This window comes from Eutrema salsugineum, unplaced genomic scaffold, assembly GCF_000478725.1.
Source record: "Eutrema salsugineum unplaced genomic scaffold, Eutsalg1_0 scaffold_10, whole genome shotgun sequence".
In the NCBI taxonomy this organism is placed as follows: domain Eukaryota; kingdom Viridiplantae; phylum Streptophyta; class Magnoliopsida; order Brassicales; family Brassicaceae; genus Eutrema; species Eutrema salsugineum.
In genome coordinates, this window is record NW_006256908.1 from 8,184,079 (window position 1) to 8,205,759 (window position 21,681).

Genomic DNA, 21,681 nt, shown 5'->3' on the forward strand with positions numbered 1-21,681 from the left:
TTGTCACTTAGCAAGATAAAAAATCTAGTTAACTAGTATCTGCTTTCTTTCGTTTTTTTTTCCGTTAATTCAATCACATCTATTAATGAAGTTTTAATTAATACACATTTAACCATAGAATTAAGCGATGATTTCCAAATCATGAATTAAAATAACAGGACCGGATCCGGTTTGGGTGGAGATGCGCACGTGGATGGTCACGTGGAGCACGAGTTTCAAACTTGCTTATTAAATGGCGGCTTTCTTCTCCACTTTGACTCTTGCTAGCTCGTCATCAACAATGGCACTCTCTCCGACGACTTTAGCTAAAACAGAGGAGGATAACGCGATCGTTTCCAGGTTCCAGACTTACCTCCGAATCAACACCGTACATCCGAATCCCGATTACCGCGCAGCCGCAGATTTCATCAAATCCCAGGCTCAATCCATCTCTCTCGAATCTCAATCGATCGAATTCGTCGAGGGAAAGCCGATTGTTCTCCTGAAATGGATTGGATCAGATCCTTCGTTACCTGCGATTCTCTTAAACTCTCACATCGATGTCGTCCCCTTTGAGGCAGACAAGTGGGATCATCCTCCGCTCGGAGCAGAAATCGACGAAGACGGCAAAATTTACGCGAGGGGAACTCAGGACATGAAGAGCGTTGGGATGCAGTACATAGAAGCTATTCGTAAGCTCATAGCCTCTGGATTTGTGCCACGTAGATCCGTCTACGTCTCGTTCGTTCCCGATGAAGAGATCGGCGGCGCTGATGGGGCTGGGAAGTTCGTTGAATCGGAGATATTCAAGAGCTTGAATATTGCTATCGTGCTCGACGAAGGTAAACACACTTGGTACGCTTTTGTTCATGAAAAGAGAACATAAAAAATGTTTCTTTGAGAAGAAGAGAACATAAAAAATGTATCTTTAATGGTGATGAAATGAATCAGGTTTGCCAACTCCAGCGGAGAGATACAGAGTGTTCAATGGAGAGAGGATTCCATGGTCGCTTAAGATCAAAGCTGTAGGACAACCTGGACATGGATCAAAGCTCTACGATGACTCAGCAGCGGAGAATCTAAGTAAAAGCATTGAGAGTATAATGAGATTCAGAGCTTCTCAGTTTGATCAGCTCAAAGCTGGTTTGAAGCCTGAAGGTGGAGTAATCTCTGTCAACATGGTTTTCCTCAAAGCTGGCACTCCTACTCCAGATGTGTTATTCTTCTTCTTCCCATTTTTTTCTTCTTCTTCACACTTAGATGACAAAAAACTGAGCTTTGTGATTGAACCTGATAAATTTGGGGCCTTTGTTTTGGATTAAGGGTTTTGTGATGAATCTGCAACCATCTGAGGCAGAAGCTGGTTTCGACATTCGTATCCCACCCACTGCTGATTTAGAAGCACTTGAAAGACGCGTGGTTGAGGAATGGGCACCAAGTGCCCGGAACATGTCCTTCGAGGTAACTTTCTTAGTAATGTGGTGTGACCAGTAACTTAAAGAAAGTTGTATTTGATGAAGAGTTCTCTCGGTATGTCAGCTGTGGCGGTTCGACCAGAATCCTTCAGGGAAGCAGTTACTTGCAGCAAAAGATGATTCAAATCCATGGACGGGACTCTTAGAAAATGCTGTAAATGCAGCTGGAGGGCAGACTAGTGAGCCTGAGATCTTCCCTGCATCAACAGATGCTAAGTATTTCCGGAAAGCAGGCTTGCCTGCAATTGGGTTCTCTCCTATATCAAACACCCCGAGTTTGCTTCATGATCATAATGAGGTATTTGCCTTCAGTAATTTTGATTGAAACAATGAATCTCCGCTTCAGTTTGCCTATTATTTGGTGGATTCACCACCACCTCCCAAGAGCAATCTCTCTTATGCCATTCTTCCATCTCGTTTTTTTGCAGTATCTGAGTCAATCTGAGTACTTAAAGGGCATTGATATGTATGTTTCGATCATCCAAGCTTACACATCATATGCTTCACCTGAATGAGAGTGTTTCAAGAGCTGAGTTATAAGGGTCTTCTTCAGCCTTGTGTTATCACGTGAACTTCTTGTAATCAAATTTGTTATCAGATGTTACAGGAATTCTCCTTATCTATCTTTATCAATTTCATTTTAATGAGTTGGTTAAGTTGTGGTTTTAATCAAACTGGTTTTATTTTACATTTACGGTTTATGTTTAACTTCCCCATATAAATGTCCCAGTCCAATGATCAGGTTCTAAATTATCACATCTCTCACCCATTGTCGATCAAAGCACTACTAACATAGACAGCTTCCAGGCCCTCCATAATTTCAAAGTGAAGCATTTTGAAATCAGCAAGCAAGTTTCAGACTTTGAACACTGAAGAATTTTGTTGATTTACTAAATTGGTCAACATTTAGTGTAGCTTGGTAATACAAAGGTAAGAGTAGTGTGTCTTTAATGAGATGACTCCATTGTTTGCTTGATTCTCTCATTCTCATGCAACCTACTACTTCTGACAAGCCTCTCAAGGAAGAACCCATTGTCCAGGGAAAAGCTGCATCACTGTCTTTCCCAGAATCCAGTCCATCTCAGAACTCGACAAGGATGCTTGTTTTGCAATAATGGTCACAGCTTCTTTGGCTTCTTTGTATCCACATTCGAGAACAACAAATGGGAAGTCACTGCAGCAGACGGAGACATAGCCAATCCAGATAAGGTCATGCATTGTTCGTTCATATAAAAGTTTTTTATTTTTTGGGTGTTTCGGTTGGGAAAGCAAGGTAAAATAAGTAAGTTTACCTGCCCCACATGACACGATTTGCTCCGAAATTGGACACAACTTTAGATAGGAGAGGCGATAGATCCTGATACGGGAAACCGGTTCTTGATAGCCTGAATAGAGCACTGAATTTCACATATACCTGCTTGTTTTGAATATTCTTCCCTCAGACTCGCATGATATGTGAGCTAGTGATAATTTGAAATCTACAAGTAGCATTTTTCCTTTTTTCACCTGTGGGAATCTAGAGAGCTTCATAAGTTGAGTATAAGCAAGCTTTGCCTCACCATTTCTGCAGTATGATGAAAACATGAATATTAGTAATATGTTCTTTAGGAAATTGCAGGGGACTAGATTATTTCTAAGAATAGCAAAGAATATCTCACTCTGGTACTTTGCAGAATCCAGCGTGATCTAGTAAAACAGTTGTCTTTGGAAATTCCGTGCACAGTTCCTCAATTTCAGCAAGGTGAAGATGCAGACCCTGAATAAAGTAAACAATAATTTTAAAATAAAGACCTCCACCTAAACTCCTAACCTAAACCACACAATTTTGGAGCACACAAAGGTCAAATTACTACCAGACCTTCATGCACATGAAGCCAACAGGCACACCTAGATCCCCTGCTTTAGAGAACATGGCTTTGCCAACAGCATTTGTCATCTGTGTTGTGAAAATCAATGACGATCAAAACCGTACGGTAGAGACTTTATCCAAGGTCATTGAATCATTTATACTGGTACCTTCTGACCTGACGGCCACAAATAAGGATTGAACCGAACAGCACGATAATTACTCTACAATAACAAATTAAAACTCAGAGAAATGTTATCCATATATGATATTTTAGAAAGAGCTAATGGAAAGACCTCTAGAACAAGATTCTCAAGCTCCTTAATCCCACTGCCATCTTCTGCAGGATTTGCAAGGCAACAGCCGACAAATTTCGATGGGAATTTCTTCAGAACACTGTCAATACGAAACTAAAATCATGTTGAATATAAGCTTGAATTAAATCACTGACATGGCATGCAATCTAAGGTCTGCCTTATTGGAGAATCAGTCAAAAACTTTGAATCTTGACACAGAACCAAGACCAACCTAGGCCCCAATAAATAATGCAACCCATAGTCACACAAAAAAAGGCAGTGCGACAGATACTCCTAAACTAAAACGATATGAGAGAAGCATATTGTTTAATTTAGCGTATGTTATTTCATTTCCATCCAATGTTCGAAAAGAGCTAACTTGTCATTCTTAAGTTGTGAAAGAACAACTATATCTTCAGTTAAGGGAAGGGACCTTGTTACTAAAGAATGATCAAACTTGTGATTGATGGGCTGCACAATGAGAGCTCCATCTACTCTTGCCTCTTCCATGTTCTAAGTTAAGAGGACAACCAACAACAAAACAGTCAACAGAGGAATGATGCAAAATAGCATCAAAGAAGAGAAAAGTTTCCAACTTTTGCCAAAACCCATGATAGACTTTGAGTTAAATGCCAAATCGCAACTTAAACCTTGAGCAAGAAATCGACATCACCAGTCAAAGTAGGTTCCTGGCCCGGAAAATAAGGATAAGTCGCGGCCTGAAAATTACAAATCGAGGATCCATTAGATCACTTACACAACAGATTAGTCATTATCAGTGTTAGTTCCAATGAGTATCTTCATCTTCAGTGGATTCCATATGATATTTGCTTACTAGTAAATCCGAATTTTCCACAATCGGAGATTCGAGTTAACAAAGAGTAAGAACTTTGACCTCTTGAGGAGAAGCCCAGATGTGGAGATGAGAATCGATTACTCTGGACCTAGACGACATCGTTTCAGGGTCAGACCCAACAATAGCCGCCATTTTCACCGTCCCGGAGGATGTTATCTCGGTACTATTCGATTTGCTTCCTAGCAGGCGTAAGGAAGACGTTAAAGGATGACTGGGAAACGCTAAAAGACTCGTTAATCTCATACTCACAGCCATATCCACGAGGAATATCGGTCAATATGATTAACACATATTTTTAAAAATATTAAAATTATAAAATATAATGAAATAAAATTGTATGACCAATAAAAAAAAAGAGAAAGATTATTACTTTTTGGTGCTTGCATGATAATATCAAAACCACGTATTAACCGCCTCTAATCTCTTCCATAAGTTTTTCCTAAACGAACAAGGATTAACTCGAATTTCTATAAAATCAAGAAACATTGTTTGTACATACGTCTATATATACCATCGATTCTACTTCTTCACATAATTAAGTGCTTTGCTTTGTTGATCCAGCTAAAACAATCTACCTCTCTCTCTTAGATTTTCTCTGGGACATTCTGTCGAACACATGGCCGGCAGAAAATACAACCTAAACGGTGCCCATTACGGGCTTCCGATCAATACTCCGGCAAAAACCTACGGCCGACGCGGCGCCGATGTAGGTTGCGGAATCTGTCGTTGCTGCTTCAATTGCCTCGCTTGCTGCGGAGGTTGCCTCTTGAGCATCATCTGCAACATCCTCATCGGCGTAGCCGTTTTCCTCGGAATCGTCGCTTTAATCCTCTGGTTTATACTCCGACCCAACGTCGTGAAATTCCAAGTCGCGGACGCAAATCTAACGCGGTTCGATCTCGACCCTCAAAGCAATAACCTCCATTACAACCTCTCGTTGAATTTCTCTATACGTAACCCGAACCGACGTCTCGGGATCCACTACGATCAGTTAGAGGCGAGTGGTTACTACGGTGACCAGCGTTTCGCCGCCGTGAATATGTTGTCGTTTTACCAGGGACATAAGAACACGACGGAGATAGGAACAGAGTTTAACGGACAGAGGCTGGTTTTGTTAGGCGCCGGTGGCCGGGAGGATCTCAGGGAGGATCAGAAGTCGGGGATTTACAGGATCGACGTGAAGCTGAGGTTTAAGATTAGGTTCAAGTTTGGGTTTTTGAACTCATGGGCCTTTAGGCCTAAGGTTAAGTGTCATCTCAAGGTTCCGTTGACTTCCGCTAATTCTACCGGAGGGTTCCAGTTTCATCCTACCAAATGTCACGTTGACCTTTGAAGACTAATCAGATTTTTTTTGTTTTACTTGTTTTTCTTTTTCTTTTCAGGTTTTCATAGATTTTGTGGTGTTTTTTTCTTCTTTTTAGACTCTATGTGGTATAGAGAACCTACATTTATTATCTTCTGAAATTCGTTAGTTTTAGTTGATTCAAATATCAAATTCTATATGGTTAACTAACAATCTATATAGCTTTTCTTGGGTTACTTGTGGCCATCCAAAATCGTAACTCAACTAAACTTCAGAAGTCAACAGTAATTCAAATAATAACTCGCTCTAATCTGAATACTGGAGATTACAATACAATGGTCTCAAATTGCTAAGCAAGTTGGTAGCGTTACGTGATTTTAACCGTGAAAAGATAAAACGATATGACAACAATCCGACGTAGTTTTACTAATTTCCTACCAAAACATGGTTTTGTTAATTTCTCTCCAAAACATAATTATGATATTTTTCAGCGAAAAGGAGTTACGTATTTTTTTGGCTCATAATATTATTATGCATGCAGATCAATACGAAAACGAAAGTGAATTTGAAACTGAGCAAATAGTAAAATCCTTATTATTATTTGATTATTCGAACATTGTGCATGCATTGCGTCGTTAATAATGGTAAACAGTTGCGTCATATCGGAGTACAGCATCGCCGGTCTTCATGTCGATCTGGTGCGTTTTGATTTTGATGAAACCTCTCGCCATCCTGAATTTCCCTCGGCCGCCGACTATCGAGACCTCTCTCCCTCCGGGCTCTTCCGCCACCGGATTCCTCGAGAAGACGCTAATCGAGCTTCCGTTAAACTTTCCCGTCGTGAACGCCAAATCGACGTACATCACGATCATGAATTTGTCCATATTTTTGCTCCCGGAGACGTACATCCCACGACCGTTCCCGATCTCCTTCGAATCTTTCTCCGGCCCGACGGTGAGCGGATCGTCAATCGCGAATAGGCTTCCGAACCCCACCGGCGAATCTTCGCTGCCGGTGAGATTGGCGTGTGCGATTCTGACGGCGCTAGGGTTTTGCCCACTCAGGATATCGTGGAGGAAGAAGCAGACGCGTGTCACTTTCTCCTCCTTTAGATTAGCCGGCTTGGTCTTCCCGTAGTAGTAGTTGTTGGAATCGCTACTCGCCGTAACGGCCACGGTTAAACATAGCGCCAAGCATAATGTTATTATCCCGCTTTTCATCATCATCTTTTTTTTTTGGCTGATACTAAAAATTTCCAAGCAAAATGGGATTTACCATAACATAAGCAACACTAAAAAAAAAAAAGCTGTAAACAAAGATATAGCAGCACGTGTAGCAGTTTGAGTGATGACACGGAGAAAACTTGCGTAACAATCTACACACGTGGAAGTAAGTCTAAAGTTGAGCTGGAGCTGTAGGACGTGCTGAATATTTCAAGATTCTGGTTAAATACATTACGAGAAGTTTTTCTATGCTTATAGCATTTAGTTTGAGCTTTTTCTGCTGCGTTTTTTAATCGACTGAAAAAACATATACGGATTTCTTTCAACTTTTTTTGGAATCTCCTTCATTATTTTAGCAAAAATAGAATGAAATGATCGTCAAAAAAAAATGAAATGATCTTCTTTTGTTCTTCAGTTGAAAAGAGATGTTTTGAGCGGAGAAGCGCTTTGATAAACAGATTTGATTTTGACTGACTCAATTAAGGTCTTAGTGTTTGCTCTATTAGACAAGAAAAATCGCATTTTTCAGAAGGTGACTTGGATAAAGAGTTTGGAGTACCTTGAGACTATTTCGGAAAATATGTGATGTTTCATTTACTTTAGGAGAAGATAAGAAAATAGAAGATTCATTTGAAGAGTTGGAGAAATCAACAAGCGGAGTCTCGGCTATGGTTAGTCGCAAGTCCTATTATGTATAAATAAGCATGTTAGGACTTTGTAAGGTTCTTAACACAACTGAGAGAATTTTTAGCAAAGGATAAACGATTATTTTGTAAGAAATTGTGAGCTAGAGTGCTAAGAGATTTGGGTGAGAGACTCTTAAATCACGTATATATTCAAAAACAAAGTGAAGTTAGAATAACAAATCAAGGAATGTCTTGAGTTTGATTTAAATTAGGGTCTGTATACTTGTAAGTTACAAAACAGATTTGTTAGTAATATATTTTTGTGTTGAGAAAATCGATGTGTTATGATCTGTGTTAGTTTCCAAGTTACAGCTCTTGCATTTTAAAAAATCCTTCAAAAAACAAGACAAAAATCATTAAGTCAAAGTATGCAAAGCAAGATTTCATCCTCAGTTAGTGTATCAGAGTTTTTTCTGTTGCTTATGTTAATATGTTGTTTTGCGCACATACATATGTCATGTATTCCGTTGATTCCTTAGCTCTTTTCCCTCGCTTTAGATTTCTCTTATAACGTCCACTTACTTTTCTGTTTGCTTTAATTGCTTACTTCAATTTTGGCTTTAGACGTTTCAAACAGTCTTTATTGTCTTAGTGTCTTTCAAGCATGCGGCACTGCCTTGCTTTTCATTTTTTTCTTTCCGTCAAATTCAAAAATCGGGAGTTGTACTTGTTATATTCACTAAAAAGTTAAAACATTGTCAGTAAATTGGACACAATGTATTTGAAAAATATCTTAGACTTTCCAAACCATAAGTTGAATACGTCTCTCATCATGTGAACTATAACGCAATTGGTAGCTGAGACATACTCCAGTACAAGTGTACAACCAATCTCCTATAAATTAGTCAAAGTAAACGTCAACATCATTTGCATCTAAACAAAATAAGTACAGATTATGACTTAAATATATCTCTAATGGAATCGAATCCTATGACAAGGTAGACACTATTTGCAAACTTAGCGTTTAAGTCATAAATATAAGTCCACTTAAGAAGAACAACAAATAATAAGAGGAAACTGTGTCACCAAGATTAAAAAAAAAGCTAAAGGTAACTAACCAAATGACCCAATGATAATTTGCCACGTATACAGGGAAAGCGTCACGGACCACGGTGATGATGGTGGGCTAAAGTGACAGTCGTCATTATGACGGACCGCGTGGCATCACTTCTCTCACCAAATGCCTCTTCTTCTTTCTTTTTTTATGATAACGTTGATACGTCGAAGCCGGGACAAATTATTATAACTTGGCATTAGGTTTTAGGCTCGACTCCTTCACTTTATTTGGACTTTAGTTCAACAATAATTTGTTCGAATTTGGATATACATTGAACCGATTATTGTAACAGCTTGTTACTTTGTGCAACAATTGTAACCAAATATCTTAAAAAATCTGGAAAAAGCGATTCCTCTTTGATCTTACTTATTAGTTCAGCAAGGTTCCCTCATTTATTTCGGATTAGTTTAGATTTTGGATAATCATTTGAGATATATAGAATTTAATATCATACTACTGTATGTTTCATTAAAAAGGTAATATCTGAAATAAAGGTGGTTAACAAGTTATGTAGCTGATTAGATAATGGAATACATAGATGCTATAAGAAGAAAAAATAATATAATTGAGTAGAGGAGATTGGTCGCACTAAACTTCTACTAATTTTTTTGCTTATACTAACGACGACGACTTATCCCAGCTGGAATCTTAAACCGGAGCACGAGGCTCTGTAACGGTCCAAAATTCCAGCTGGATAGCATAACTACCCTTAGGCGCACTCTAACCTAATCCACTTCAGTCAACTTTAACCTACGCCTTACTTATATAGCGCACTCTAGCATGACAGTTATTCCACCGCCGGTCGCTTTTGTTGTTTTACCGGCGATTTGCGATATTTCGATTTATCTTTCTATCCATTAATAATAACAGAAGCGCGATTTTTTTTATTTTTTTTTAATTTGAATGAACAAATCGACATGCAAATGAATCTACACGACGAATAAATATTTAGAGCAGGACGATGTGAAGAAAAGCTAGAAGTCAGCGGTTTTCCGGTGAGATGTTCGGCGACGGGGAAGTGATTTCGTCGCGTAGCTTTCCGTTTCTTGCAGGTTCCTTATGCTACTACGGATTGCTAAAGTGTCTGACCTGATGAATCCAGAGATATCGCCATTTTCGTCGGAATCTAAAAACATTCAATCAGAAATTCAGATCCAGATTGTAAATGGTGGATTAGCCAATGCGTAACAGAAATGAATTTCACTGGGATTCAAATATGAGCAGAGATTGAATCGAATCTGCATTGTACCTAGATGCTTTGAAGGACGCATGAATCCGTTAAACTGAGCCAAATCTGAGAAAATTTTGAAAACGAAGAAACGAAACGGATCAAAAAACGATAAACATATAGAAGATCGAAACCAGTAAATCAACGGATTTCGATGGGAGAACGAACCTGATTGCGACGGAGCGTGAGAAGAGAGGTAGAGAATGATAAAACAGATAAGAGTGAGAACAGGAATGAAGTGGACGAGTTTCTCTTGCTTCTGATGCGTCGCCGCGAAAGGCGATTGCAGCGATAACCGCCTCGGCTTAAAGTCCTTGAGCTCGTGATCGTCGTAATCTGCCGGTGAAGACGACGAAGAAGGAGGAGATGAAGCTGACTCTTTCCGCTTTAAGTCATCGATATCATAGGTATCGTCCTTCCGTCCTCCATAGCTATAGAGCTTCGAAGCTGAAGAGTCAAGCGAAAGCCTCTGCATCGCCGACAGAGAGAGAAAGGAAGGAGAGGGCTAGAGAGAGAAATCTTAGTGAAGGTATATATGATTCGTATCAAATAAATATTGGTGAGTGAGTACCACACAACAAACAAAAATATACGCATGATTTTCGTATTAAATAGGAAATAATTACTGTGAGATTATATTTATTTCCAATAACGAGAATTGTCGTATCTACTGCTCATTTACTGTGAGATTTATATTAAAAAATTCGGCCACTGGAGTGTAGAAATCGAACGGTGACGGAACGGATTAATCTGTTTGCTGAACCTTGTTTCTGTTTTTAGAGGGAATAACAATTTGTTGCAGACTAATTCTCACCACAAATATTTAACCGAGACATTATAACAGAGACACAAACAAAATTTTTGAAAGAGTATTTAGATAACTTTGAAAATTATGATTCCCAAACGGATAATTTGGATATTCAAGATAATTATCCGACTAATATTTTATTCGTTCGATTAGCTTATCGTGATCCAAATCAACAGATAATTTTGATTATCGCTACTGGATAATTTTAGATGATTTAAGCCGGGTACGGATAAAATCGAGTGATCTGACCCAGAGTACACAACTTCGGTTATTTTCATGGCTACAAAAGCCCAGCCCATTAAGACCTGAAAGCAATACAATATTCTTGTCAAACAAGTAAAATAGACGGCGAGGATTGCATCGCAGATCAAACAACCCAGTACTATAAACTAGAAAGACGATCTGTGAATGCGAGGGGAAGGAGACTGAAAATTTCTGGCGGCTCTCGAAGGAATGTTGTAGAATTTATACGCCGAGGAAGAAGAAGGTAACAAGGAGGAAGAAGATAATTTCAGGAAGCAATGGTGTTGTGGGAGCTAACTCTGGGAACAGCGTACTTTCTGGGACTGAGGCGGACTTACCGGCTCGCATTGAAGATCCAGCGTCGCGTAGTTAGCACTAAGCATCCAAGGGTCCGGAAATTTCTCCATCGGTAAATTTTCTTTCGAAGATTCGTCATCTTTTGTTTTTTTTTGGGATTTCGCGATTCTCGGTTTGGGATTTGGTTGCCTCTGATGTTGGTTTGATAGTGCGTTTGAGCTACAATCGGTGTGCGATATCAGTTTTTAAGTTGATAAATGCCTCTAATGGACGTTTCTTTCTGGCTATTTATGGTGCTTTTGTTCCCATGGAAGTTTTGTTGTTCCGATTCTTGTTTCAATATAATCCTGTAATGGTTTAAGCATTGCAATCAGCGAGTTCGGATTTACAAAGTAGAATTAAGAGGTAGCTTAGTCTGATTTTGGTGATATGGGTTTGTTGAAACTAGCTCATTTTTCCCAGGAGATCAATTTACTGTGGGGATTTAGATCTCGTAATACATTGCTTGACCCATTCGATGTGAGATTCAAGAATTGTGTGACACCAAAGCTTGTGCATTTTATTCATAGAGATAATTAGATAGAACCTCTGATGTTTGCTGGATTGATTGAAGCCCTATATTGTGCCGGTATGGGATTTTGATTTGTTCTTGTTGCTGGGAAAAGATTTCTTGATGCTAAGGTCATAGCGTCATTAGATAATGATATTGTTTAACCAGTAATGAGTTGTGTATCCGAAATATCCATTGTCGACTAATAGGATTGGTGCTCTCTATTGCCTTCTGTTGATGCAGGAGGACTCATCAAATATTTGATGTGGCACTTAGGGTCCACAAGAACATACAACAGAGAGACATGGAAATTGGTCGGAACGTAGGAAACTGGATTCTCCGCTGGCTCAACCGGATGAAGCCATCGGCTCAAGTTCTACTACCAAAACATACGGAGCCTAGCATAGCCAAGGCGAAGAGACTATTAGAATCAACCCGTCTCAAACCACATGCCAACACGCAGACTCCTCAGAACACTGAAGCCGGTAAGCACTTGTTCTTGTCCTTGAGGAACCTCCGTCCCAAGTTATCACCGACTGTCTCGAAGATGATGATGTTAAAGCTGCCAAGACCCACTGGAAGTACCACTCAGTACAGGAATTACAGTGAATTCAGCCTTATTAAACCGATTTATGCTAGAGGCGGGTTTAATGGTGTTATCAGGAAGGACATTTTGGAGTGGATGGTGCAGAGATGAAGCCGTCAAAATTCATCAATGGTCCGCTTGTTTTCCGACATTCTATCTGTTTCTGACATAACAACAGCTGACAAATACACTCTAAAGGAAACACTTAATAAACTGTTTATCTCTTTATTCGAGTTTTTAAATAATTGGTTGAATGATCGGAAATTCGCCCGGAGTACTAAAAAAATTTTCGACAAATATTACTTTCTTGATAAATACGTTTATTTGTTGTTCTTACAAGTCACAACCAGAAATGTCCAGTGAGAGATTCTGGATTCTGGGTGTTTCAATCTATGGTATGGTCACTCTCGATTATGCTTTGGAAAACTGGATCCGACTGGCCCAAAGGTTGGCTGTTTCATTATCATTCCTCAAAACTTCTTTGGACCAGAACTGAACTTATCCTTAATTTGTGACAAACAAGCAAGTCGAATTTAACAGTCTCCTCCAGTAATCTGCATTAAGCATTATTATGTTGTTGTGTCTAGTGATTATGGTTTTTACACGAAGCCTGCTATATATACCTTCTCAAATATATATTTTAGAGCTCAAGCAGAGAGCTTCCTTCTCTACCAAGCACGAAAAGCCCACCGTCTCCTCTTGAAATCCTGAGATCCTTGTCGAGATAAGTGGTCAGGAGCCAAGAGCTGCCACGGTTCCCCGGAAACGGAAGCTTGAGAGGAGGCTGACCAGAGATTGCGCGTGAAATGTTTGCTGCCACATCTTGTAAAGGGTCCAAAGATTGCTTCAGAAACGAAAGGCTAATCTGCTGCCCAAAGACACCCACACTCTCTGGGAGATCCACTGTTGATTTGATCTCTGGAGGTCTTAGCGTACCTTCTTTGAAAGAAACCTGACATTCACCAAAATACATAGTGAAAAAACAGATGATGATACCCAATATGGCTACTACCATTCTACAAAGAAACTCTTTTTTGGACATAGTGTAGTCTTGTCGATAAAAGGAACGTAATCTAAAGCGCAAACTGTTAATGCTTCAATGATCTTCAGTTACCTCAATTCTGGAAGGGCTTCGAACTTCAAATGAAGCAGAAGCACTGAATGAGAAATCTGCAAATGGGCTGGAGAGTGTAGTCGAGTTGTCTATACAGAGATTCTTTGTGTCTATAGACTGACTTATACTTTTCACTTTCAACAAAGGTGTCGAACCCGCAGCTAGAAGAGGAAGCAACTCGGAGAAAGCAGTGTACCTGTTTCATAACCCAAGATCACAATAAACAACAGTAATGTTACATTATAATGGGTTATTATGCTTTCACAATGTCTCATTCTCAAAAAATAATTAATTTATGAGGATAAGATCATAAGTCATCACAGTGTTCCGATTCTCAGCCACAATCTACGTTTCTACTAAATCGAAGCAAGATCATTGGATATACAGTAGAAAGGATTCACCAAGGACTTACAGCAAAACCCAGTTGCCGTCGAGAAGCTCCGGATTCTCTACCGGAGCCGGAGTAGGATTGAGAGCTTCCAATTGATTCACGAGCTCCAACACCTCCGCCCGAACTTCCGAGTTAGCTCGGAACCCTAATTCAGTTCCGTAAACCGTATCGGCCAAACACCTTTTCAGCTCCCAAGTCGGGTCGGGCACCGCATTTCCGTTTCCGGCGTCGACTTCAGCTTCTCCGTCATTTCTTTCCTCCCACTCGTCCTCGTTCCTTGGAGGATCCGATTCCGGAAACCGGGTCCCGGAGTCCTCAGGTGCGGGTTCAGATTTCTCTCCCCACTCGTCCGTAATCGCAGACGCAGTATCTGGCTGAGATTCGGGTCCTTTCTCAGTTCCCGGAGGCTGAGATTCTGGTTCGATCACAGTTCTCAGTTTCTCACCCAATTCATCTGTAACTGAAGACGCACCTTCCGGTTCGGAGTCTGATTCCGAGGGCCGAGAAGATCGGATTTCAGAACACCGGAGAGGCCTGGGACGATGACCAAATGAGAAAGAGAGAGAATTAGGTTTTAGGGAAATAGAAGGAGAGAAGGTCTTGCTGGAGGAAATAAAGAGGAGTGAAGGACGAGCGGTGGTGAAGAGCGTAGCCATGGCCAATCTCTGTGTTCTTCTCTTCTCGCTCTGCGAGAAAAATGGAAAAGAAGATTACTAAAGTATCAAAAATCACACGAAATTTAGATGACCCCAGAAAAAACGGAATTTAAAACTATATTAAAAAATATATATATATAAACAACGGCGTGTCTGATGGGCTTATGAAAACCTCACTGGCCCCACATGACGTTGACTGCACTTCAAACTAGAATATCTTTGAGCCCGGGCCTGAAACCCAAATAAATCCCGAAGTATGTAAAAAAATGGATATTTTGACATAATTATGAGATTTAGTTGTTGGAAAGTATCAAGAAGAGTCTCCGAAACCAAATTTTTCCTGCATCACCAGGATATGGTGACTTAGATATAATCATCATGCATACTTTTTTAATAAAATAGTGTCCATCTATTTAAGTGACCTTTGCTTACTCATGCCTATATCACCCAAGTAGAAGACATTGGGCTCTAGTCCCACTCCTTTGTAAATTTATCTTTCATTGGAATTGTAGAGCTATGGACGTGTACATACTACATACACATAATAAACACAACATTATTATGTCTGAAGACATGTCTTATTTACAATGCCATTTAATTGGTTACATAAGATCTAGTCTTTTTTTCTTAAACACAGGTTCTGTTGTTGCACTAACCCATGACTAGAATTCTGTTAGATATACACACTTCATGTTGGAGATGTATTCATTACCTGTAAAGATTCTGTGTTATGTAGAACAGTAGAAGTAGAATGAGAATGATGAAATTGATCCGTAGCTGAACCTAAACAATTGGGCCTAAAATTGGACCCAAAATTTCTGGTTTAGGCCCATTACAACAGTCGGTATTTGTCTCCTTCCCTTATCCGCGTAATATGTCAGAGGAGTTTGAAATCACTCCATCAATGGCTGCTTTTTCTTCTTCAACTGCTTCTGGTTTGGCTACAGTCTTCTTCTACTCTCCTTCCCTAAACCCTATCAATGGTCAAGCTACCCTCTCTTCTTCGTCTCGGATTCGCTCCTCGCCTCGCGTTCTCAGGGGAATTCATAGCCTCCGACGCCGCGGATTCCGGCGATTCTCTCAGAATGTTACCGCCGACCGGTCCAATAGCTTCTCGTGTAACTTCTTTTCCGCCATATCCACTAGCACTCTCGATTACGAGGTGAGTTTTTAGTATTCACGTCTCGGATTCTTTGTAATCCAGATTCAAGTGGTTTCTGAATCAATCAGATCGCATTTTAGTTTTACATTTCCACTGCTACACTAATAGTATCAGTGAAATGGATGCTCATGGAAAATTATGTAGTAATAATGCGTATAAAATGCTGGTTTTCAAGGTCTATATACTATGAATCTATGATCATGTTGCTGCTTGTTGTACATTTCTATAAAGCTAATCAGAGAAGTAAAAAATTGAATCATTGTTTGAGTGTATGATGCAGTTCACGGATGGTGGCAAAGAGGTGGAATTAAGATTGAGGTTGAGGAAAGGTGAGACACTTTCTCCAAAGGATATATCCGTAGACGCAGATGGAACATCGTTAGCGGTCAAAGAGAAGCGGAACGGGTTGCTGATTACGCTTCTAGAGACTAACCAGCTCTTTGAGAAAATTATGCCTTCCGAAACTATATGGTAGAATCTTTCAATTGTGTTTTGGCTAGTTGTTGTGCTGTGACATTTCATTTTAAGAGCTGAAGTTTTGGTTTTTTCCAATCCAGAACAGGTATATAGACGAAGATCAGTTGGTTGTAAACTTGAAAAAAGTGGATGGGGAATTGAAGTGGCCTGACATTGTTGAGTCCTGGGAATCTTTGACTGCTGGAATGATGCAGCTTCTTAAAGGGGCATCTATCTACATTGTGGGAGATTCAACGGAGATTAACCAAAAAGTTTCTCGTGAGCTAGCGGTTGGCCTTGGGTATGCATGATGCTTTTCGTTTAATAGTGAAAACTTGTTCAGAGTCTTATATGATTGCTATGATCTGCAGGTATAGTCCTCTAGATTCAAAGGAATTGCTGGAGAGCTTTTCAAAGCAAACAATCGATTCTTGTGAGTCTGGTTTTGGAACATTGATCATCTCTATCAAGTAACCTTTCTCGCTTCTCAGGAACCTTTTGTTTTTCTCCATTTTTTAGGGATACTTGCAGAAGGGCCGGATTCTGTAGCTGAAGCAGAGAGTTCGGTGTTGGAAAGCTTGAGCAGGTAAATATAGTCATCTCTAGTGTTCCACTCTCTTTTCAGTTGCTAGTCAAGGTTGGATAACAATTCACATGGTTTTTGCAGTCATGTCCGTACTGTTGTCTCAACTTTGGGAGGTAAACATGGAGCTGCGGGGAGAGCTGATAAGTGGAGACATCTTTACTCTGGATTTACTGTCTGGGTATCACAGACTGAAGCTACAGGTCGATTCTCTCAGCATCCGTTTAAAAGTGACCCTTATCAACAAAAAGAAACCAAAGTGTCATTGCTTATACATCCAAGATTGTTTGTGAATGCAGATGAGGAATCAGCGAAAGAAGAAGCAAGGCGAAACAAGCAAGAGAGGGAGATTGGGTATTCTAACGCAGACGTGGTGGTGAAACTCCAAGGTTGGGACCCGACGCATGCCAAGAGCGTGGCTCAGGCGTCATTGAGTGCACTCAAGCAACTGATTATCTCAGACAAGGGGCTTCCAGGTAATAAGACAGAAGAAACAAGTTGTAGATTTTTGTGATTTATCTGATCATATCATTAAATGGGTGGTTTATGATTTTGAAGGTAAGAAGAGTCTGTACATAAGGTTGGGCTGCCGTGGCGATTGGCCAAATATCAAACCGCCGGGATGGGATCCGTCGTCTGACACTGGAGCTCATCCACAGTTTACATAAACAGTCTCAAAATGCTCTTTTGCTCTCTTGTCTCTCCCTCCTATAAATTATAAAACTAGCCACTTGCATTGTTCTTCAAGAGTTCTTATTAATATTATGCTGTTATTATTTTCAAAGTCGTTAACAATTTTTCTGTAGAACTAGTTTAATATTCGATGGTTAGAGTTTTGACTATCGAATAAGCTAGAGCTGATGAATCCTACTTCATATCTCACCACTACAAAAGAAAGTTAAAAAATAAAATAAAAAAGCTGTTGATCAATTGAAGAAATATGACGACAATGGAGATTAGTTTCATAAAGAGTAGTAACTAAAACAATACTAATACGTTCCTAAAACCGCCGTTTGTCCTAATCTAATTATAAAGTTTCACGACAGCACAAAGAAGTCGACACATTTTTCTAGACCCAACCAATAAAAACAAAAGAGAAGAACCTCGCTCTTTCGTCGTCATCATTCATCATCATCTTCACAAGCCACCTGTGTGGTCGGTTTCATTTTCATGGCAGAGTGTGGCAAGCGTTGAAGAGCTGTTATGGTGGTTCTCAGCAGATCATCGTCTCCTACAATCATCCGCAGCTTCTTCGAGAATTCTTGTCTTGAGATCTTCTTCTCCTGAAACATCACATAAGATTCAGTAAAACGATATGACAAATGGATCAAAAAGCAAAGATTCAACTACTATACCCTAAGCTGTTGGTAATCAGCAGAGATCAAATCCATGTCTTTCTGGGCAATTTTGCTTGAGATTGCATTGAACAGTAGAGGGAAAGGCATCCAATGAGAACCAGGCCTCCTACTGCTAGAACCAGCACTGTTGTTTTCGTTCCCTTTAGATCTTACTAAACCTTTATCTGATAACCTTCCAGGCCCCTGCTAAAAACAAACAAACAAGCCGCATTTTTGTTTTAGTACCAGTCAAAGATACACACTAACCACTCGAGAACGAGAAAGTTCTTCAGGTCCAATAAAACTCACATGTGAGAGAGCGCCTTGGCGTCCTTCCAAAGTGATCCCAGAGTTCCCTGAAAAAACAGTATAATGTCATCTAGTTTCGGATACTGCAGAAAACAGAAATGCGAATGGTCGATATAACCATATGCATTAGCCATGAATGTCTCACTGGACCCCCAGAGGTTGACACATGCTAATCCTTTACTAAATTAGAGAAGAAAAATTCAGGTTCCAAAATAGCTGAATCTTCAGCAAAATGCTGTCTCCCATTCAATGCGTCATCAGTTGATTTTGATGGATATTATACTTGTACGTTAACTTTTGTGGAGAATAGGGAGAAATCACCTTCAGCATTGGGGATAGACAACTTGAAGCTAACTACAAATTCTGGGTAAATGTGAGTGTTCATATTCATGTTCCAGACAATATAATGCTTTGGACTCGAGACATTATCAACTCCATTATCATACTCTTCTCCACTAGTAAAGAATTGCCCTTTATCACCACGAAGAAGCTCCATACTCCCCATTATTACACGGCACAAAACCATGTAACGTACACCATTTTCATCAACATCACAATGTGTAGCACTGTAAACAATATCTTTCACGTGTGCTTAGAGAGAAACATAAAACAAAATGAATTAAACCGTGGAAAAGAAAAATTAGCAGGAAACAGGTTAAATGAGAGAGCAACAAAGATTGAGGGAGAAAGAAAAACCTGAAATAAGGGCAGTTCGCAGCAGATAAGTGAACCCCAACACCATACATGGACTTTCTAATGAATGCTCCACCCACTCCAAGTCCATGCTTCATAACTGCAGATAACAATTCCTTCTTCGCAGGAACCCATGCATATCTAATGTTCGCATCTCCTCGCTGGTTCTTAGTGATATCAGCTTGTTTCTGGAAAAGAGACTGACGGCCTTTGGCGATGTCACTTGACAACCGATACGCATCAAGCAACTCTACATGTCCTAGAGTGGCTGTACCTAAAAGAAACATTTCTTTCACAGCATCTATCTCAAGTTCTTTCTCATCAGGCTTGACACTAGAGAATATAGTTCCTGTTTCGTCCCATTTCTCGGCAGCATCATCATTAAGCTCACGACTGGAGCTATCCTCTGATGCCTCACCGTATTGCCCATTCGAAGATTGCTGAACAACTTGAATATCATCCATTTCGTCACTGAACCCCTTCAAGTTCAGGCTCGGTGTTTTCCCACCATTGACATCAATTTCAAGGTGCAGCTTGATCTCACATTGATCATGCTGTTCCGGATCTTCCTTTCCCACACTGTCATAAACTTCGGGGAAAAAGCATTTTCCAGCAATGTCAATCCATGCAAGCTGGGTTTTGACACCCGTTTCCAAGTCTAGTCGATGCATGTGTAAGAAATCCAGAACAAAATGGCGATCGCACCAGTTTACCTCAACTGCAGCCTTCTTTGCTTCAAGATCATTCCTAATGGCACAAATAATATGCTCAGGCAAATCAACCCATTCATCGTTATCATAGAACATTACACGCTTTGGCACTCCCGTCTTCTTGAAATAAGAGTAGTATCTGACCAAAGACATCCCAGAGTGATTCTCAGAAACATTAACTTTGTTTCCACCATCCAATTTTCTCTTTTTCTCAAGCTTTTCGCTTGAACTATTTGGTGAGAGCACACATTGCAGCTTTGCACATGACCTTCCAGAATCATATGAAGTATAGTACGCAGGATGCTTTCTCTTTTTGCCAAGTTCATCTTTAAAACTACTATCCAATACCTTGACGATTTTGGCTTCCATTTCTATCTACTAACAACTCTAAACCTAAAACCTTGAACAGAAAATCAACTAACACTTCTAAATCTCTAGCAGTCCTAAAGATGGCAGCAAATCACAAACAGCATCGAAAAAACCTGCAAGAGAAAAAAGGGGAATGTGTCAGAAAACTGAAGTGAACTTATATAAAGTATATAAATATCAGAATGAGGGTTCACATGGAAATAATTTCAAAGTTCAATAAAGAAGTATAAAATAGAATGACTCATCATCATGCAATAATGCAATAACCCATATCACCAAAAGACTTTGCTTAAAGCACCATCAAATATCAACTATATGAACAGTGATTCTCAAGTTTTTTCTGCAAAAAGATCAAGCTAAACAGAAACAACACTGTCGATACAAATGTCTTACAGGTGTTTGTATTATAAACGAGGATTTCAGGAGGAGAACAGACTCAGTATTCAATATTGGGTAAAACATGGATGATCCTTGCTTCGACAGGCAAAATCCCCTTACAATCTCAGGCTCATATATCCATGAACCAGAGAGATTACAAGAAAGGAAAGAAGTTACAAAAAAACTACTCGAGGGTGAAAAACAGGTAAAACAAAAATAGGACAGTGACTTAACAGGCGAGATCTTAAAACAGACTGAAGCACAAAACATACCAACACGCCTCCAGAAACAAAAAAAAAACAACAATCACTAATCCATAGTAGACAGAGTTGTAAACCCATGAGTAGACTAACCCGGCTGAATTGTCTTCATCTTGGGTGCCTTCTCTCTTAGAAAAATAAAAGTAATCAGATAAGAAACGTCACAGTCTTTCTTCGGTTCTTACAAACGTGTCCCTGCAAGGCAAGCCAAAAAAATTCCAACTTTCAATGGCAGAAACAGGCCCAACATATTTGACCAAAAGCTGTCAAGATAAGCAGCTCTCTTGCATTTAGGTGAATCCATCAATCATAACAAAAACCACATGATTATGCAGCTTAGATAAGAATCATTGCAAAAGATTAAACAAAACACTTTTCAATAGTACACATTTTTTTCTTTGGGGTTTAAATATTAGACATGTAGAAAATCATGCATAGCAGTAGCACCATAATTTGCTTATAACACAGTAAACCATAAAATTGACCTCAGAATAACACGAATAATCGAAAGCAAATTTTGAAACGTTGACTAAAAAGTAACACCAATTCACAGTCTCAGAGATAAACTCGAGGATCAACAAGATTAAAAAAAAAAAAAAAGACAAATTTAGACAAAAAGAAAATTAACCTTACGCTTCACTCAGATAGATCGCAAAGGTAAGGGTATTCTGCATAGAAGAATGGTAGAGCAAGGAAAACCCTAAGCCGGCGACGACGAATCGAAGAAGACAAGACACTTTTATAAGTTTCTCCGGCGAAGAAGCTATTAGTCGGCGATGCTTTGGAATTTGCGTGGACAAAAGGCTAATCCTTCAGGAAAGAAAAAGTCA

The 21,681-nt window shown here is 39.7% G+C and overlaps 9 protein-coding genes across 14 annotated transcripts; 4 read left to right on the top strand and 5 right to left on the bottom strand.

The window, feature by feature from the left end:
• The first annotated feature begins 232 nt into the window (after nucleotides 1-232).
• LOC18027089 (aminoacylase-1) lies at nucleotides 233-2,162 on the top strand. Its single transcript, XM_006410638.2, has 5 exons — nucleotides 233-821; nucleotides 931-1,193; nucleotides 1,303-1,440; nucleotides 1,519-1,752; nucleotides 1,883-2,162. The coding sequence occupies exons 1-5, from the start codon at nucleotides 233-235 to the stop codon at nucleotides 1,967-1,969; spliced, it is 1,311 nt and encodes a 436-aa protein (XP_006410701.2). The 3' UTR covers nucleotides 1,970-2,162.
• Nucleotides 2,163-2,321: 159 nt separating this feature from the next.
• LOC18027090 (4-sulfomuconolactone hydrolase) lies at nucleotides 2,322-4,853 on the bottom strand. 2 transcript variants are annotated; one of them, XM_024147911.1, is made up of 11 exons: nucleotides 4,823-4,853; nucleotides 4,492-4,631; nucleotides 4,247-4,315; nucleotides 4,030-4,109; nucleotides 3,597-3,696; nucleotides 3,471-3,524; nucleotides 3,313-3,390; nucleotides 3,113-3,210; nucleotides 2,961-3,018; nucleotides 2,747-2,868; nucleotides 2,322-2,628 (listed from the first exon to the last, which is right to left on the bottom strand). In XM_024147911.1, exons 1-11 carry the CDS (start codon nucleotides 4,836-4,838, stop codon nucleotides 2,472-2,474), a joined length of 972 nt encoding a protein of 323 aa, XP_024003679.1. In that variant the 5' UTR covers nucleotides 4,839-4,853; the 3' UTR covers nucleotides 2,322-2,471. The 2 variants fall into 2 exon arrangements, with proteins under 2 accessions (XP_024003679.1, XP_006410702.2); XM_006410639.2 differs by lacking the exon at nucleotides 4,823-4,853 and having other exon boundaries at nucleotides 4,492-4,714.
• Nucleotides 4,854-5,031: 178 nt separating this feature from the next.
• LOC18027091 (NDR1/HIN1-like protein 3) lies at nucleotides 5,032-5,785 on the top strand. The gene has a single exon (XM_006410640.2). The coding sequence runs from the start codon at nucleotides 5,069-5,071 to the stop codon at nucleotides 5,783-5,785; it is 717 nt and encodes a 238-aa protein (XP_006410703.1). The 5' UTR covers nucleotides 5,032-5,068.
• A 605-nt stretch (nucleotides 5,786-6,390) lies between these two features.
• LOC18027092 (dirigent protein 15) lies at nucleotides 6,391-6,975 on the bottom strand. The gene has a single exon (XM_006410641.2). The coding sequence runs from the start codon at nucleotides 6,973-6,975 to the stop codon at nucleotides 6,391-6,393; it is 585 nt and encodes a 194-aa protein (XP_006410704.2).
• A 2,389-nt stretch (nucleotides 6,976-9,364) lies between these two features.
• LOC18027093 lies at nucleotides 9,365-10,519 on the bottom strand. Its single transcript, XM_006410642.2, has 3 exons — nucleotides 10,118-10,519; nucleotides 9,971-10,015; nucleotides 9,365-9,847 (listed from the first exon to the last, which is right to left on the bottom strand). The coding sequence occupies exons 1-3, from the start codon at nucleotides 10,422-10,424 to the stop codon at nucleotides 9,696-9,698; spliced, it is 504 nt and encodes a 167-aa protein (XP_006410705.1). The 5' UTR covers nucleotides 10,425-10,519; the 3' UTR covers nucleotides 9,365-9,695.
• Nucleotides 10,520-11,104: 585 nt separating this feature from the next.
• Nucleotides 11,105-12,853, top strand: LOC18027094. Its single transcript, XM_006410643.2, has 2 exons — nucleotides 11,105-11,409; nucleotides 12,091-12,853. Exons 1-2 carry the CDS (start codon nucleotides 11,279-11,281, stop codon nucleotides 12,542-12,544), a joined length of 585 nt encoding a protein of 194 aa, XP_006410706.1. The 5' UTR covers nucleotides 11,105-11,278; the 3' UTR covers nucleotides 12,545-12,853.
• A 92-nt stretch (nucleotides 12,854-12,945) lies between these two features.
• LOC18027095 (probable plastid-lipid-associated protein 3, chloroplastic) lies at nucleotides 12,946-14,692 on the bottom strand. Its single transcript, XM_006410644.2, has 3 exons — nucleotides 13,960-14,692; nucleotides 13,548-13,743; nucleotides 12,946-13,385 (listed from the first exon to the last, which is right to left on the bottom strand). Exons 1-3 carry the CDS (start codon nucleotides 14,592-14,594, stop codon nucleotides 13,074-13,076), a joined length of 1,143 nt encoding a protein of 380 aa, XP_006410707.1. The 5' UTR covers nucleotides 14,595-14,692; the 3' UTR covers nucleotides 12,946-13,073.
• Nucleotides 14,693-15,491: 799 nt separating this feature from the next.
• On the top strand, nucleotides 15,492-17,573 carry LOC18027096 (probable inactive shikimate kinase like 2, chloroplastic). 2 transcript variants are annotated; one of them, XM_006410645.2, is made up of 8 exons: nucleotides 15,492-15,756; nucleotides 16,037-16,227; nucleotides 16,319-16,513; nucleotides 16,584-16,645; nucleotides 16,732-16,798; nucleotides 16,880-16,998; nucleotides 17,095-17,271; nucleotides 17,354-17,573. In XM_006410645.2, exons 1-8 carry the CDS (start codon nucleotides 15,499-15,501, stop codon nucleotides 17,461-17,463), a joined length of 1,179 nt encoding a protein of 392 aa, XP_006410708.1. In that variant the 5' UTR covers nucleotides 15,492-15,498; the 3' UTR covers nucleotides 17,464-17,573. The 2 variants fall into 2 exon arrangements, with proteins under 2 accessions (XP_006410708.1, XP_024016803.1); XM_024161035.1 differs by having other exon boundaries at nucleotides 16,880-17,271.
• A 128-nt stretch (nucleotides 17,574-17,701) lies between these two features.
• On the bottom strand, nucleotides 17,702-21,635 carry LOC18027097 (probable inactive poly [ADP-ribose] polymerase SRO1). 4 transcript variants are annotated; one of them, XM_024161033.1, is made up of 7 exons: nucleotides 21,485-21,635; nucleotides 20,945-21,046; nucleotides 19,138-20,326; nucleotides 18,763-19,007; nucleotides 18,442-18,488; nucleotides 18,151-18,339; nucleotides 17,702-18,078 (listed from the first exon to the last, which is right to left on the bottom strand). In XM_024161033.1, exons 3-7 carry the CDS (start codon nucleotides 20,211-20,213, stop codon nucleotides 17,917-17,919), a joined length of 1,719 nt encoding a protein of 572 aa, XP_024016801.1. In that variant the 5' UTR covers nucleotides 20,214-20,326; nucleotides 20,945-21,046; nucleotides 21,485-21,635; the 3' UTR covers nucleotides 17,702-17,916. The 4 variants fall into 4 exon arrangements, with proteins under 4 accessions (XP_024016801.1, XP_006410709.1, XP_024016800.1 ...); XM_006410646.2 differs by having other exon boundaries at nucleotides 18,151-18,336; nucleotides 21,480-21,629; XM_024161032.1 differs by having other exon boundaries at nucleotides 21,480-21,629.
• Nucleotides 21,636-21,681: the final 46 nt, after the last annotated feature.